General features: G+C 49.4%; 6 protein-coding genes across 6 annotated transcripts; 4 read left to right on the forward strand and 2 right to left on the reverse strand.

The window, feature by feature from the left end:
- Nucleotides 1-196: 196 nt before the first annotated feature.
- On the forward strand, nt 197-2,269 carry N7511_005403 (uncharacterized protein; the record flags this gene model as incomplete). Its single annotated transcript, XM_057127780.1, has 1 exon — nt 197-2,269. The coding sequence occupies one exon, from the start codon at nt 197-199 to the stop codon at nt 2,267-2,269; it is 2,073 nt and encodes a 690-aa protein (XP_056984297.1).
- Nucleotides 2,270-2,698: 429 nt separating this feature from the next.
- Nucleotides 2,699-3,530, reverse strand: N7511_005404 (peptide alpha-N-acetyltransferase complex A subunit ARD1; the record flags this gene model as incomplete). Its single annotated transcript, XM_057127781.1, has 2 exons — nt 2,699-3,081; nt 3,158-3,530. 2 exons carry the CDS (start codon nt 3,528-3,530, stop codon nt 2,699-2,701), a joined length of 756 nt encoding a protein of 251 aa, XP_056984298.1.
- A 423-nt stretch (nt 3,531-3,953) lies between these two features.
- On the reverse strand, nt 3,954-5,416 carry N7511_005405 (PI-PLC domain-containing protein; the record flags this gene model as incomplete). Its single annotated transcript, XM_057127782.1, has 3 exons — nt 3,954-4,174; nt 4,229-4,828; nt 4,885-5,416. The coding sequence occupies 3 exons, from the start codon at nt 5,414-5,416 to the stop codon at nt 3,954-3,956; spliced, it is 1,353 nt and encodes a 450-aa protein (XP_056984299.1).
- A 549-nt stretch (nt 5,417-5,965) lies between these two features.
- On the forward strand, nt 5,966-7,243 carry N7511_005406 (SUR7/PalI family protein; the record flags this gene model as incomplete). Its single annotated transcript, XM_057127783.1, has 2 exons — nt 5,966-6,386; nt 6,459-7,243. The coding sequence occupies 2 exons, from the start codon at nt 5,966-5,968 to the stop codon at nt 7,241-7,243; spliced, it is 1,206 nt and encodes a 401-aa protein (XP_056984300.1).
- Nucleotides 7,244-8,198: 955 nt separating this feature from the next.
- N7511_005407 (uncharacterized protein) lies at nt 8,199-9,140 on the forward strand (the record flags this gene model as incomplete). Its single annotated transcript, XM_057127784.1, has 1 exon — nt 8,199-9,140. One exon carries the CDS (start codon nt 8,199-8,201, stop codon nt 9,138-9,140), a length of 942 nt encoding a protein of 313 aa, XP_056984301.1.
- Nucleotides 9,141-14,139: 4,999 nt separating this feature from the next.
- On the forward strand, nt 14,140-15,930 carry N7511_005408 (uncharacterized protein; the record flags this gene model as incomplete). The annotated part of the gene is made up of 5 exons (XM_057127785.1): nt 14,140-14,331; nt 14,380-14,637; nt 14,690-14,938; nt 14,990-15,296; nt 15,350-15,930. 5 exons carry the CDS (start codon nt 14,140-14,142, stop codon nt 15,928-15,930), a joined length of 1,587 nt encoding a protein of 528 aa, XP_056984302.1.
- Nucleotides 15,931-16,524: the final 594 nt, after the last annotated feature.

The following is a 16,524-nucleotide window of genomic DNA, read 5'->3' on the forward strand; positions in this document are numbered from 1 at the left end:
ATCTTGTACAGGTAAGATACAAACATCACCGGTGATACGCCAAGCCTACGCTGACATCTCACCCCGCAGTAATCCTGCTGCCTTCAACCCACGAGCCATCGTTATCTTATCACAGCATGGGCATTTGGATTTACCGGTACTTGCATACCTTTTAGGCCGCTGCATTTGTGTCTCAATTGCCTCTGGCTCCTCCACAATGGACCAGGAGGAGGCTCCCCCACCCCCATACTCCGCTGTCGATCCACTCATTACACCAGCCCGGAATGGCAACCCAGCACCGGCTCCCCCTCGGGGAGGGGTATCGGAATCGCAGGATGCCAGCAGCTCGCGAATACCTCCACAGCCGGCAGTAGTCCCGACACATTTCAGATCCGCCTCTACATACTTTGAGGAACGACCACCGTCGAGCCTCGATGACCCTCGGGATATTTTACAACATCATATCACCATCTACCCACGAAGCCAAGCGAAGGATTTTCCGCGAAGGCCGCGCTGCTGGGCGTCACGACTTGATGAAGTCACTCAGCAGGACTGGGATACTTTTCTTCGATATCTGTTCCCGCCTGAATTAGGTCTTGCCGCTTCATCGCAGCATCTTCCACGCCAGTTGCGTGCGGAGATTCGGCGGGACCGCAAGGACCGCCCACAGGAGACTGACGAACAGCGGAAAGCTCGGATTGCTGCTGTTGTTGCTGAATGGAATGAGTGCTTCTTTGGATATCGCTCTACCCAGATTGTTCCTGTCTATGTAGGCGAACCGGATAATGCACCTTCGTCCGGTCTATGCCATAGATGTTACCCTGCTGCAACAGGGTCTATAGACAGTCAACCCCCGCGGAATCAAAACGCTCCGTCGCCTGTCTCTGGCCAACAAAATCCCTCCCCGACACATTGGCAGCCTGCTCCTTATCACTCTCCTCCCGTGCATGCCCCCCACTCTCCATATGGAGTACCGTATGGTGCTCCCACATACCCTTCCCCCATGTCACCTAATCATCAACCACCTCAATATTATCCCGTCCCATATCATCCACCACCACAGAGCGTCGCTCCATGGCAATGGAACAATTGGAACTACGCACAGCAACAGCAGCAGAATTCTAACAATGGCATGTCCAAGGGCGGATCCCTTGGCTGGATATCACAACTCGCATCACAAGCTCAGAAATACGGAGAGCGTTTCAGTGAACAAGCTCAACAATACGGAGATCAGATCAGCGCGCAGGCACAACATTATGGGCGTCAAGTTGAGGAACAGGCCCTAGCCCATGGCCGGTGGCTGGAAGAACAAGCAAGACTTCACGGACGAAAAGCGCCAATGACGGCTCCAAGTGGATATTACGGCCGACCCGCCTGGGATAATCCCCCTCAGCATGCGGTCAACGTTCCAATGAGTCCTGTGCAGCATCCCAGCCCAAGCCCCGCGACGAGTGTCAATACCAGCGCAAGTCGCCCAGGTCCAACGAAAGAAGCTATTGACAAATCTAAACCGTCTACTGAGCGCTCCAGGCGAGGGTCTGTTGATTCTGTCTCGTCCGAATCATCCTTCAGTTCAATTGATTCCATTTCCACGTCCTCAAATTTGAGTGTTTCCGACCTGGCCACAGTTCGCACTCAACTAGAGCTTCTGGATGACCGGCACGACCGAACGTTATACGATGCAGCCGTGGCGCTTCGTCAACAGCTCACAGCTCTCCAAACATCCCGCCGAGAAGACAAAATATCAGGCCGGAAGGATTGGAGAAAGCAGGGCCAAGAATCCAACAGCGACTGGGGCCGTTGGGAATCACCTGAACAGCAAGAGCGAACCTCTGTCGATAGACGCGCCATGAAGGATGAAATGCGTGCTACCAAAAAGGTATTCAAAGACGTGCTTCGCCGGGCCAGAGAAGAACAGCGCGAACGACGTCGACTCCACCGCCGACAAGTTCGACAAGCAAGGGCTAGCGAGGGCGACCAGCCAAAAAACGACCAGCCTTTGGAACAGCAGCTCGGTATTTTGCGGTTGGATGGCACACCTGTGGTCCCCCGCCCAGCAACTACCCCAGCCCAGCCAACCCAGGTTGCAGCTTCAAATGCATCCATTGCCAGTTTTGAATCTGAGTCCAATCCGCCGTCTATGTTAAGGGCTAGTACGCAGGATTTTGCAACTGGTACGAATAAGAAGACGAAGCCTACTGATACTTCCAGTCGGATAAAGGATCTGCTCAAGTCACGCAAGGCGAAAAAGAAGCAGAAGAATGAGGAAGCTGATGGAGAATCCAAGTGATTACTTTCAGGTCGGTGTTTCTCTTGTTTGACTTTTGGTGATGCTGTTAGCTGGGAGTTGGATACTTGGACAGCAGGACGGGCTTGTGATTTAACATTCGAGTATATAGCTATCATTTGAGATAATGGTCTGGTATGGCCAACGACGTTATGATACCATGTTCATACTTTCTTCCAATTCTTTACTGTTTGTAGTAGATCAGCTCAGACTTGTGCTCGAAAGACAACAAATGTCCTAGATCGATCCTACCACAACCAAACTACAAACATCTACAATCCAAACCAAAACCACAAGACAATCATGAAACTTTTATGCAAACTCTATACATACAACCCCGACACAACAACCCCAATCTATCCCGAAGATTCAAGATCCAAGATCCAATCCCCACACCAAGCATCACCTCTCAAACACCCCATCCAAGCCACCTCATTGACTCTCATTCTTCTCCACCAAATCACCAACACCAAGCCCCCTCCCAACCTTAACCCGAATCATCTTCTCAGCATCCTTCTTACCAAGCTCACCAACCTCATCACCCTCATCAACATTCTCATCATCCCCACCCTCCCCATTCCCATTCTCCTTATCATTCTCGCGATCCCGCTTCTCAATCGCCTTCCAATCAAGCCACATACTCTGCAAGTTCAAGTGCATGGCATACGCATCCTCGCCGTCCGCATAGTACCCACTCTCGACCTTCTCGACCTCAAAGCCAAGCGTATCACGGTACAGACGCAAAGCCGCGACGTTGGACACACGCACGTGCAGCGAGACAAAATTGGCGCGGTGGGATTCGGCCATTGCTCTCTCTATTTGCGGTGAACGAGTTGGTTAGATAGGGAACAGAAAAAACAAAGGGAAAATAGAAAAAAAAAAGAAACTCACGGCTCATCCTCATCAACCTCTCGGCAATACCCAGCCGACGATGCGTCCGCATCACACTCAACGAAGTAATGTGCCCATGCTGCTTCCCGTCCGTGGGCTCCTCTTCCATCTTTGCAAGCACGTACCCCACCACCTTGGGATACTCGCCGGAGACATCACCGGCGAGACCAGCACCCCCGGGCCCCGTGGATGCCTTGTAGCCGGCGCGCGGGCGGACGACCGCGACGAAGCTTAGTTGGGGCCATGTCAGAGCGTGGTAGAGGTAGTACTTTAAGAAGTAGTTTTCGGGGAGGTTTGTGATGTTGCAGGTTTGGATTGAGGGGAGGAGGTCGATGTAGGAGGGGTAGCTTGAGAGGGGGACGATGTCGACCATTTTGGCGGGTTGGGGGTGGAGTTGGATTGGGATGGGAGGTTTGGGGCGCGTTTCTTCGCTGTTGTTGTATGGTAGGAGCACCCTGGTTTCGGGGGGAGGTGATTGGGTTCGCTGGGGGTGTTGGTTTGATGTCGGGTTGGTTTGCGGTGGGGAGGTCATGTGATGTTGTTGGCTCCGAGGTTTGGAGGGTTTGTATGTGTTGCTTTGATTTCAGTTGGAGCTAGATGGGGGTTTCTTTTGTCAGGCTGGGTAATTGCTATTTGTTGGGAGTTTGTTCTGAAATTTAAATATGTATAATTGTTCTCTAAAGTCATATCCAGTACAGTATAGTATAATATGTATGGTCCAGAAAGAAAGCCTAGCGCCGAAGACCAATGCGGTCATGCCAAAATATCAAGCAAATAGTCATAGACATCGTGGGAATTAGAATGCGGACATGATCATCTGCACTCCAACTGCCACCAGCAGCAACGACGACACACTGGCAACGGAGACTCCGCGCGGCGCAGCAGATTTTGTACCACAGCACTTCCCGTTCCAGGTGACGTTGTTCATATTGGCAGCGACTTCAAAGACAGTGCCATTAGGGGTACCGTAGTTGTAGTAGTCGACCAAGAGGAAGTTAGGAGGGCGGTCCCATGTCTCTGTTTTGGGTTAGTATAGTTCAGGCTCAGGACATGCAAAAGCAAGTCACTTACCGGTACAGTTCTCTGCCATCGAGCCAAGACTGCCCTCGCCAGAGACACCGTTGGTAACGTCCAGCTCGGCAGTGTTGGGAATCAACAAACTCAGTGAGCCAAAGTTCAACTGCAGGTTGAGGTTGTGATTGGCCATGTACATCCGGTTCTTGGCGTTTGCCTTGGACAGGCCGGGAGGGCGCTGCGCTGTGCAGGGGAAGTTTTTGTCTGTGGGGGAGAAAGGCGTCTCCCACATTTGGGAGAACTCATCCATCAACCAGGGAAGTGCGGTCTGATTAGCCTGGTAGTCCAAGAAAAAGACAGCACGCTTGCCTCTGAGGATCATATCAGAGAGAGTAGGCCAGTCGTTCAGAGCCATGGGCACCTTGGGTGGGGTGTAGATGAGGTCCTTCAGGCCCGAGTTGTAGATCGGAGTGGTGAAGTTCTCTGGGTTCACGTAGTCGTAGTTTCCAATCATAAAGGTCACCACATCATACGGGTTCTTCCGCATCCAGGCGCTGACCTGGGTAAGGTAGGCCTCGAGGGTGCCGACATTGAGCAATTCGCAAGTTGTGTGGCAGAGGTACATTGTACCGTTCTCGTAGTGAGTTTGGAATTGCACTATGAGAATGTTAGTATACTCAGATATTGTACTCGGGAGATTGCGGATCACTGACACATGCGAATACCATCATTCAATTGCGACGTCACATCCAACGCCTGGTTAGCAGCGACGTTGTTCTTGCGCACGAACGGACTGTTGTGAGCAGTCACCATGGTGATGTTCGAGTACTTCTTGGCGCAGAACTCTGCGTATCCGTTGCAAGGCCGGGTGTTGACCACCGGGGTGTTGGTAGCTGTGTTTGTGGCCGTCGTGGCTGTGGCATTCATGCTGTTATTGCCGAGAGTGGTAGTATGTCCACCGCCGGTCAATACAACAACCGAGTCAGTAGTCGTCGACACCACGGTGTGGTTTCCACTTGTCATGGTGGCATTGGAATGGACGGTGGTGGTGACCAGAGACGAGTCACCCAGCGTAATTGTTGTGCTCAAATCCTCATAGGTACCCGAGGGTATAGAGACAGGGGTGGTCACCGTCTCAACCGTGGATGCATCGGTAATGGTATTGGTGTTGCTTTCTGTGGTTGAGGTGCTGTCCTGAGCAGTCACCAAGCCTGCCAGGCACGCGATGAGGAGGGACCACCGCATTATGAAATGTACAAAGCCTTGAGGAGGGAGCAGAAGATCCAATGTCTAAGCCCTGCGAGATAAAAACCAGGGATTATCTAAGCAGGGTTGTGGAGATGACGCAGCCCACTTGGCCAGGGGGTCGATGAGCCAATAACCGTTTCATCAGTGGGGGGGAAAATCGCTGAAAGATGATGAAGGGGCTTGATGGCTGCCTGGAAACCGCAAATTTAGATCACTGCTAAGCCTCTGTTGTCCAGATGCTCCAGACGGTCCAGATTGTCTCGAATGTCTCAACTTGACCACTGTGCTGTCCCCCTACTTACCTCGCGATTCCTTGTTCTGCATTCCTGATATCTCGAATAAGCCTGATCGCCCACTGGAGACCAGGGGGCCCAGCGCTAGTGTTCAGCCACTGACGATCCCACGGGAGAGTTGGCGATCGGAGGAGATTTGTGTACAAAGTTTCCCGAAATCAGGTGTTGGCACGTCACCGAGCCTCTCTTCTCCCTCTTCCCTCTTCATTCTCCCATCCCTCGAGGCTATTGGGACTGTCACTCCTTTCCAACCATGACTGAGGGAACCGGCAAGCGAAAGCTCCCCTTTTTCCGCTCCTCCTCCCGCCCAATTGCCAACCGGCGCAAGTCCACCGTCCACACCCACCGTTTGATTCGGGCCTTCTTATACCTGATCGCTTGGATCTTTTTGGTCCTGGTGGTAATAGGCAATATTTCAAACAAGCCCGTTATCCGCAGTACCTACTTCCTCTATCTCGACCTCTCCAACATTATTCCAGTATCCGTGCCCAATGCCGTTCTGATCAATTCCATCGCCCAGTCCATTGGATTGCACGATTTCTATACTGTGGGACTATGGAACTTCTGTGAGGGATACCTGGGGCAGGGAATCACCCACTGCTCTAAGCCCGAGACTCTCTATGCCTTCAACCCGGTCGACATCATTCTCAATGAGTTGCTATCTGGCGCAAGTAGTACGTGCAGCCCCAATCGACTTGATCCCTTTTCCCCCTTTGATTTCCTTGGATACTAACAATCCCACCTAGTCGCTCTGCCATCTGATATCCAACAGCCGCTGAATCTGGCGCGTGTCGCTTCCCACTGGATGTTCGGCCTCCTCTTAGCTGCCGCGGTCCTCAACTTCGTCATGATCTTTGTAGGTCCATTGGCAGTTTCCTCGCGCCACCCTCAGACTATCAAGTACTGGGCCGCAGCGCACAATTCAGCCAACGGCAACGGGGAACACGTACCTGCCGGAAAACCCCCGCACAAGCGTCGCACCTTCATCTGGCTGCGCGCCTTGCCCCTGCTGATCCTGACCTTCTTCACTGCGCTGGTCACAATCGTTGGCTCGGCCGTTGCGACAGTTATGTTCGTTATTTTCGCGAATGTCTTCTCCAACGCCGACCAAAGCATCAACATCGAGGCGCACGTGGGAACCCAGATGCTCGTCTTCATGTGGATCGCATCCGCCTTCAGCTTGCTGGCATTCATCCTCCAAATCGGATCTTGCTGTGCTGCCTGTTGCCGCGGCCGCAAGGCCCGCAAGCAGCTCAAGTCGCAAGGTGTGAACTGGCACGAGAAGGGATCCATGCACACCAGCGGATCCGACGCCACACCCGCGGAGCACCGCGCCGTCTCTTCCGGCACTGACGTCCGCTCGAACGGAAATCAGCCCCAAGCCCAGGCACCGGCACCGGCATACAACGAGCATGACGTTAGCCCAATCGAGCCGAGTCACGACCACACATTTTCGAACCAACACACCGATGGAAACACTTTCTCTGAACACCACGCCTACTCGACTGAGCCTCACGCTATGTCGAAGTAATCCGGACACCTGTCCACTTTTTTTTTTTCTTTTTCCCCCCTCACTGGACAAGACTTCGATGTCCTCGACATCCGTCATATAAAACCACCAGCTTCTTTTGGACATTTACTCATATATCACCTGCCTGCTATACAGAACCATTATTTATAACTTGGACATACGGCATGGCTTACGATTTTGGTTTACTTTGGGCATGCAAGAACTGCCTGCTTATAGATTGGATTTTGTTAGAGCTTCTATTGAATATATCTCGTGTCTCTACAGTCTCCAATTACCTCGAATTAACCTCATACAATGTTAATGAAATCCACCTTCCCCACTGAGTACGCGTCAACCCGTTATTCTTAGCTCGTATTCGGCTCTTGGACCCAATTTTAATTGACCAGTCAAGCCAATGCCGATATTTCCGCTGATCCCCAACCTCCAACCCCGCTGGATCGTCGTGCTACTTCTATTCCAGCTATATGAAGTGGCAAGGCATGGGTTGGGATACCTTTGAGTGGGGCGATGATAACAGTGTTGGTTTTCTTGGTCTTTCATGATTAGTCTACAGTGCTGCACTCATTTTGAGATCATTCAATAGCTTCAGTTGCGTTGTTCTGAGCCTGTAGAACTAATTTCCTAGCTCGCAAGTAAAATGCATGCATAAGAGGCCTCTGAGATGACACAGAATTTTTTTCCATAGGAATTTCCCTGTCCAGCTGCTATATATCTGAGGGGAAACAATTATTTGAAGTGTAATTCCTCGACCTCTGGATTACTGTATATCCGGTTCCAAGGTTAGCTCCCCATTACCAGTCATGACACCTCCACCTTCCTACTTAGCCTTACAGCGATCTAGATAACATCAGCAAACGACTTTGCCGCCTTCGATCTTTCATCGGTGGTGATTGCCTATTTTACCTGCCTGCCTTCTCATTTCTTTCCCACTTCCCATCTTATCTTCTTATCCACCATGGACTTCCTTCGATCCATTCCGAACGTGTCCCAGTCTTCTTCTGAGCTCTCACCTTCTGAGTTCCCGTCCGTTGAATCCGAATATGAGGATCCTATTACGCAACTGGCGAGGGAAGCGAAGCAGCAGCCGTTCATCACTAAGGAGAGCTTACAAAAGTCCTTAGAACACCGTCAACGAGCGCTTCAGCAAGACCAAACTTGGGATCAGTACCTCGTCTTCACGTCTGTCCCCGCGGCGCAATATTCTAGACTGAGTGATGATCGGTCGCGAATAAGCAAGTACAGTCGGTTACTGTATAATGCAGAAATGCGAATCTTGATTGCCAAAGTCATGCCAAATCCTGCACACGAACTTGCAATTAGATCATTTGATTCGCTGATATTTCTCGAGCTGCGTGCGATGAATGTTCATAATGACGTGTGGCCTTTCGGTTCGACTACAGTTACCGTTGGAAATTGGAAAAAGGAGGCTGACTGCTGCTGGGCTCCGGCTTCGACAAATGTAAGGCTGAGTTTTGTGGTGGAAGTAGGACTGTTAGAGTCTGCGCGACGACTTGCTCTTGATGCGCGTGGCTGGCTCGAGACCCATTCTTCATCTGTGAAGCTTGTAGTTACGATCAGCATCAAACCCAATAACCCTGAGATCGTCTTGCACCGATGGGAACTTGTTTCGCTAGGTCATGGCGTCCTAACAAGATCATCCCCTCTTTCAGCGCGTCGTACTGCATCCCTTAAATTATCTCGAACGAATGATGCAACAATTGTTACCGGAGAGTCCTACATGAATGGCACAAATACGGCGACTACACAGCTGGATCTATCCTTCGACAAGGTTGTTGGCCGTCCTCCTCATCGGCCCTTGGAAAAAGACTTAAAGATATCCGAGCAAGAGCTGAGAAGTTTTGCCGAGAAGATCTGGAGTGCGCAGAGCCTCCTATAAGTCGTATCTCACCGTCCGAAGTGACGGGTGGAAATTGCATCTCCACTGCCAACCCTGTCTCTCATTGAATTGCCACTTCCAACTTTCGAACCTGTTCACTTTACGCGTAACGATCAATTGTCTCGTCATATCCCAGCTTCCGGCTTCCAGACTCCCAGCCACAATTTAGCAACAAATCCCTTGTCCCGGTCGTTTACAAAAAAAAAACGAAATCTTAATATGATGCGACCGAAACAACCATTCTCCGCTGGACCCATCCCACTATCGAGAGCCCAATAGTGTCCTTTTCTGCACAACACCCAACCTCCAGCCTGATTAATCAGACTCATCCCCATCGGGCCCATCGGGGACAAAATAAATAACTTATATATCGGAATAAACCGACACTAATCCTTAAAGTAATCCCATTCTACCCTATACCATCGCAGACGCCGGCACTTGAAACCGTCTTGTCAGTCAAGTAAGATACAGTTCAACACTGGGAAGCTCATCGCTGTATAACTTAGTAGCCCCGACAACGTGCCCCGACGTGACCACATAAATCGCAAAAATCAAAATCCCCACCTCAGCAGATCAAAGAATGCTAGTATATTTCACACTCAACACACATCGCAGTCCTTCCCCGTCCTATCTTTTCCCTCGCCCCTAGGAGGTTCAATAGCAAGTCTTCGACGATGAGAGCCCACTGCCAAATTGTCAAGCCCTATCACAAAATCACGCCGTTCTCGAGATATAGCCTCGAACAGCGCCGTCCGGCCATCAGAATCGCAAGACTCAGAATTGGCATTGCTCTCTAGCAAAACTCGACCGATATCCTTACAGTTCTATAACGTCGCGATCGAGAATGCGGTTCGGCTCCTATCATCTTAAACTTTTAATATCAATGCCTTCCACTGCCAGCAGAGCACGGACTGCTTGCAAAGGACCCTGGAATGCAGTGAATCTTAACTGTGTGTAGCCATACTTCTCCGTATGATGCGGTCCTTACATGTTGCAAGATGCAAGACGCGCCAAAATTGTCTCTTCGGCGAGGAATGGCATAAAGAAATGCTGGCTGGCCATTGTAGCCACCATAGTTCGAGTTGGCACTGTTCTCTAGCGAAAGCCGCAGGATATGCTCGGGGCTTTGTGAAGGGATGAGACAAGTCCTAGTCACCGCGCGCGATGACTCCGCGAGGTCTGTAGGTGTGGGCTCTGACAAAGTAATAAACTTGTTATTTTAATGTAATAAAGAAACGCTAGGTCTCAGTAGAAATATCTTAAGGGGTAATATAAAGGGTAATAATAGATATCAAAAAAGTGATAAAGTTTTATGACAGGAAATAGTATCAACAGTCTGTTTCTAGACCGATTAAATCACCTCTACAGTAGATCATACAGTATTATTTTAGCAGAATATTTCGACAAAAGACCGGAGTATGGGGCTTTTTTCCAGGGTACCCGAGTAGTGAGAGAGCAGACACAATTTATGGATATTGAAGAGGCTGCTGCGATTCATCCGTACCAGAATCAACTTTACAATGTCCAGTGACTATAATTCAGTGATCCATCGTTATGCTTGCCCTTATATATCAGTGGTAGGAATATTTATGGAATGAACATTCAAATTTGATAATAATACAGCAAAGAACTTGTTTGTGAGGCTGTCAACACCAACAATCAATGGTTATTTCCTCTAAGAATGAATAGCATCAGAGGCATTCACTAAGATAACGAATAAGATTACACAATATTTGCACGACTTTACCATTAAATTTGAAGGTACAAGTATCACTTATTAAAAGCGTATCCGAGATATGATTATCTGCATGTTTTCTTAACAGACAGTAATGAACAGACCAATACTAAGAGAGTATTAGTTTACCACGACATGCCTGTGCTTATAGAAAGTGAAAACTCACGGAGCGGGGCTGAAGTCCTGGAAGGACCTCATTTGTCCTTGGCGTTGAGGTCAACATTCCATTTTAGCAATATTCTGACGACAAATTCGGGACCCCGTCCAAGGCATCGACCGCAAAATATACTCGTGAAAAGTCTCCTGTGTGGAAACGAGAGTACCGATGACCCCAAAAAGCTTGTCAATTGAAGGTCTGGTACCTTTGGCCTGATGCTTATTTTACATCCCAGACAAGATGCGTGGCATAGCTGGCTGGACTTGAACCAATTGCTTCAAAAGAGTTACAAGCATGGAGTCCAATCCATACCGACGCTGGAAGTTGTAGTTTATCTATGCCATGCCGATGCTGCCATCGCGTCAATTTCGATTATCGAGCTCTTCAATATCCATAGAAGTCACAATGGTTCCCGGTCCTGGGAATACCTGGACAGAACAAAGTCTGCTTTAGGCTCAAAATCTCACAGTGAAATTTTGAAGAATTCAAAAGCTAGTGGCATGTTCCCTCTTGGCGTCCAGCAATGTAATCACTTTGTTGAGTGCCGTAATTCAAAGTGGAGAGCCAGTCTAAAGAAATTTGCGTTTTTTGTCATCTTGTCATTGGTCTATGTTTCTGATTGTAATTTGCGTAGTTCGTCTGATGAAAGCACCAAGGAGAGAAATGTTGCTTTTGAATTATAGTCGGAGCTCCTGGATACCAGTCGGCTACTATTTGAGACGCTTCTGGGCGCTCTATCAAAACCAGAACAACTAGAAGTGAAAAGAACCCTACAACTCACTCACTGCACATAGCTTCCAAGGATTTAACTGACGAGGGGCCTCGACAAAGTCCATTCGGATCTTACTGCGAGTCTGATTACTGCAAGGATGTCGCCAAAGCCAATGGCAAAGCTCATTGCGACATTCTGGGAAGGAAAATCTGATCAAATCAGGGGGAGTGCCCATCATGCATGAAAGTAGGCTTAGCCTCCTCACACGGGGGTCGGCGTTGACCGGCCGAAAGCCCACAGAAGTAATCTAAACAATGGCGAATTCCAAGTTTGGGTCTCTACACGAAGTTGGTTCATTACCCTAGAGTTACTGTATCCGAAGGACACAGGTATGGCATTTACCGTAGTAAAGGATCTAAGTATCGTCTTATTATATTAAATAAAAAAAATACGATCCTTTATATTATAATAGCGCATCTTCTTGGTAGCGATATATTTCTCCCTAATAATTGAACTAAGCTAGACGAATCAAGGAAGTTCATCCTTCTAATGCCCAAGTCATCGGATAACCCGGTCAGGAGTGGTACTGACAATCATCGTGGGAGTCCTTATGATGCTAGCTTGTAGCTCGATGCTCCTACAATAGGTGTGTCGTCAGATCACTCAGTAATCATAATAGTCCAGGAACTTTCCGTGTCCTCCCTGATTCTCTCAAGGCTGAGTTGAGTCTTGGCAAAATACCATAGAATTATCTCTTTCTCCCTCCGATGCTAGGATTATTCTGATCTTACCTACAAGCCTTTTACCTGTAATAAATTATACAGCCATTATACAGTAGACACGGACGCGGAATGTAACAATCGCTTGCCGATTAAGTTGGGTCAGTAACAAGACATAACATATCCATAACTCATCATGTTTATTGTATATCAGTCACGGTTTCCGATCTTTTTCGAGCTCAATTGGTCTCTCTTTGTTATTCTGGGTGCCCCGGATTGGAGGATCAAATGAATTGGAAGCCGAGGGTGTGACAGAATATGATCTCTCTCATGTTTCCATCTCCACTACAACTTACTGTACAGTCGGCCATAAGCGGCTAAATCTTTTTCTGTCCGAAAATATATTTACGTAAAGCTCATTGGCTCGCTCCTAGCCGAGGTTCAAAGAAATGTCAATCAATCTACGCTCCGATCATGGCCAAATCAGAACCGCCCCACGTGGTTCATCTACGAGCTACATTCCGGAAGCATTTTCCCCAGATCCCCATCCCTTGGATCTCTGGGAGGATGGACATCAAGATCAGATGTTCTGGGGTCTAGCGTGTAATGTTACAAGGAACATGCAACCATGGACGGAGGAAGGTATGCCAGTAGGCCGCTTTGAGATGTTGCCCCGGGTTTGACTAGAGGCGTCGACACTAGTCCCAGAAAGGAAAGGCTCTCTCCTCATTTCCACCAACTGCATCACAGCGGGAGACGAGCGCGGTTTTCCTTCCTTTTTCTCAACATGTGGAAGAATAAGCCCTGGGTGGCTGCAGTGGTAGAAGAAGATCAGATCAGGTGCATATCACACACCCATTTGAACGAAGGCCAAGATGAACCTGATCCCCAGACCGTTGAGTCATGTGATCTCACGTGGGCCAATCAACCGTGGGTCCAAGACGGCTAGTCTAACCTTGGTTGAGCTAAAATCCGAAAAGGGAATATGGGAATCCTGCAAATCTGCCTCGCTTGCAGATTCTTGCATATGTGTACAGGAGTCTAGGTCTTGGTTGACTGGCAAATCGCCACTCTAAATCTGTTATCTACGGTGAGTGCTTCGAGTCCATGCTAAGCTCAAAAGAAGCAAAGCCGAGCCGGGTCAGCAACGAAACCTGACGAGTCCTGGGCCGGGGCCCCGCTTCCCCGAATTTCCCCCTAATGCTGGAGAAAGTCCGGAGGCCACGCGAAACCTTGGAATCTGGGAATCTGGGAATCTGGGAATCTTAGGGCCCTCGGCAGCCCGAGCCCCTGTAACATAAGCAATCTCAGGCTTTCCAAGAACGGCTTGCCTGCACGCCACCGCCGTTGGCTAGCCTTGTCCGGTTACAGCTGAATGCCGAGTCCAACAGGGTAGCTGGAAAGGAATGCCCGGTAACAGTCGGGCTCACCAGTCTCAGGGAAGAAAAGGAAAAAGCCCGGCGGCACAAGGCAATAGCCCGGCTCATCGATCGGTGCCTATGTTGTAAAATTCATGCACTTTTATTAGTTTTGAATTAATCCACGTATCACGCGCACCCTGGCAGGTTGTGTTCGATCTGTTATCGTACATGATCTGTGGAGAATATAAGAGCTCAACTCCCATTTTTCACCTGACTTCTCTTTTCTTTCTCCATTGATCGACACACCTGTTCAACATGTCGTCTATCGATGAGAAGGCTGAGCATGGCGCTCAAATTGACGTCCAACACTCTGAGGTCTTGACCAGCCAGGACCTCATGAACGATGCCCTCGATGGCGAGAACCGCGAGCATGAGATGGGCGTGTGGGCTGCCGTCCAGAAGCACCCCTGGGCTTGCTTCTGGGCTTTCACCATGTGTTTCACCATCGTGAGTTCTTCATCCGCACGTTCAATTGAACACAGCTGACAGCCACAGGTCATGGAATCTTTCGATATGTTCCTCAACGGTAACTTCGTCGCTCTTGCAGCTTTCCAGCGGGAATATGGTGTCAAGATTGCGGAAGACACATACTCTATCCCCACAAAATGGCAGAGTGCTCTCTTCCAATCCGGTCAATGTGGTGCTTTCGTCGGTGTTTTTATGGCCGGTCCCATCACCAACAAATTCGGTTACCGCTGGACAACAATCTTTGCGCTGATCCTGATGAACGCCACCATTTTCATTTCCTTCTTTGTGAGTTTTCCAGTCTACAGCCTTTCCAAGCTTATCTGACCACCCAACTTAGGCCAACTCCCTTACTCTCCTGGTTGTTGGACAAGCATTGGAAGGTGTGCCATGGGGTTTCTTCATTGCAAACTCGCCAGCTTATGCTAGTGAGATTGTCCCAATGTCCCTCCGTGGTGCCTGCACAGCTACTCTGCAAATGAGTTGGTCCATTGGTTCCATCATTGTCGCCGCTGCCACCTACAGCTACAACAAGCGCGATGATCAATGGGCGTGGCGTGTGCCTCTTGCCCTGCAGTGGATCTTCCCTGTAAGCAGCTCTTTGGGATCCATGTTCTACAACATTTTCTAACATATCCAGACTCCCCTTCTGATCCTCATCTTCCTCGCCCCCGAATCCCCCTGGTGGCTCATCCGCCGCGGACGCAAGAAGGAAGCCCTTCGCTCCATTGAGCGTCTCGGCGCTAATTCCCCCGAGCACGCCCAACAATCCCTGGCCATGATGGAGCGAACAGTGGAGATCGAAGCCCAGATGGGTGGCAGCCCAAGCCTCCTCGACCTTCTCAAGGGAACCGATCTGCGCCGCACCATCATCACCTGCTTGATGTATGCCTCGCAGAACTTCGCCGGTAACCTGATTGCCAACCAAGCCACCTTCTTCTTCGAGCGTAAGAATCCCATTCCACCCAATGAGTCAAAACCCAACTGACACCTAATCTAGAAGCCGGAATCTCTCACGACCGCGCTTTCCAACTCAACCTCATCAACTCCTGCCTCCAGTTCGTCGCAAACGGCATCTCCTGGGTCTTCACTGCCTACTTCGGCCGTCGAACCATCTACCTCTGGGGCACAGCAACAAACATCACCCTCCTCTTCATCCTGGGCATCTGCGCCTCAATCCACCAAACCCCCGCCACCAGCTACGCCCAGGCCGTCCTGGGAATCATAATCTCCTTCGTATTCGCCGGCACCCTCGGACCAATCTCTTACACCATCATCTCGGAGACATCTTCCGTGCGTCTGCGCGCGCTCAGCACCGGCGTCGGTCGCGCCGCCTACTACGTTGCCGAGATCCCCATGATCTACCTCGCTTCCCAGATGCTCAACACGACCGGCTGGAACTTGGCTGGAAAGTGTGGTTATGTTTGGGGCGGTACTGCCTGTGTCTGCTGGATGATGGCTTACTTCTTCTTGCCTGAGCTGAAGAATCGTTCGTACCGTGAGAGTGATATCTTGTTTAACCGCAAGGTTCCTGCGCGCGATTTCAAGAAGACTATTATTGATGCCCGTGATAATGACTAGATTGGGTTGGGTTTGCTTGGCATAGACCGTCTTTGTTATTTCGGCGCTGCGGTGGTTTGAAGATGTTTTTTTCTTCGGATGTGTATCGGTCTCTTTGATGGACGATTAATGAATCAAATTCAATATCATTATTCAAGTATCTTTCTTGTGCTGTAATATGTTGCTGTCGTCTAGTGGACCTGTAACTTTCTTGAAATCTATCATGGCAAGAAACCAGACAGGCAAAATAGTTTTAACAAATACAGAGAGCCACCGAATGCTCTCCACGATAGTATACGCAAACTTGAACTCATAGCTATTAGATTAATCTGGAGACTGTCCCGTTATGCCACCCCAGTCTAAGTGTTAATAATGTCTATATCGACAAAAACCACAATATTACATGTATTATCGACTAGGAATTGGCTTCATCAATCCCCGAAATCATGTTCCCAGAGACACTATGATTGCCACAATAACACAACGAGATAAGTTTAGAATTAGGCGCATCCTTTACGGACAACTTTATTTCTATTATGCCCGAACCCGAATCGGCGGATAAGACAAAAGCCAACAGGGAACACGGAAGGCGAGTTAACGTTAACTTAACTTGTA

This window comes from Penicillium nucicola (genome assembly GCF_028828085.1).
Source record: "Penicillium nucicola strain IBT 29836 chromosome Unknown utg000005l, whole genome shotgun sequence".
Classification (NCBI taxonomy): domain Eukaryota; kingdom Fungi; phylum Ascomycota; class Eurotiomycetes; order Eurotiales; family Aspergillaceae; genus Penicillium; species Penicillium nucicola.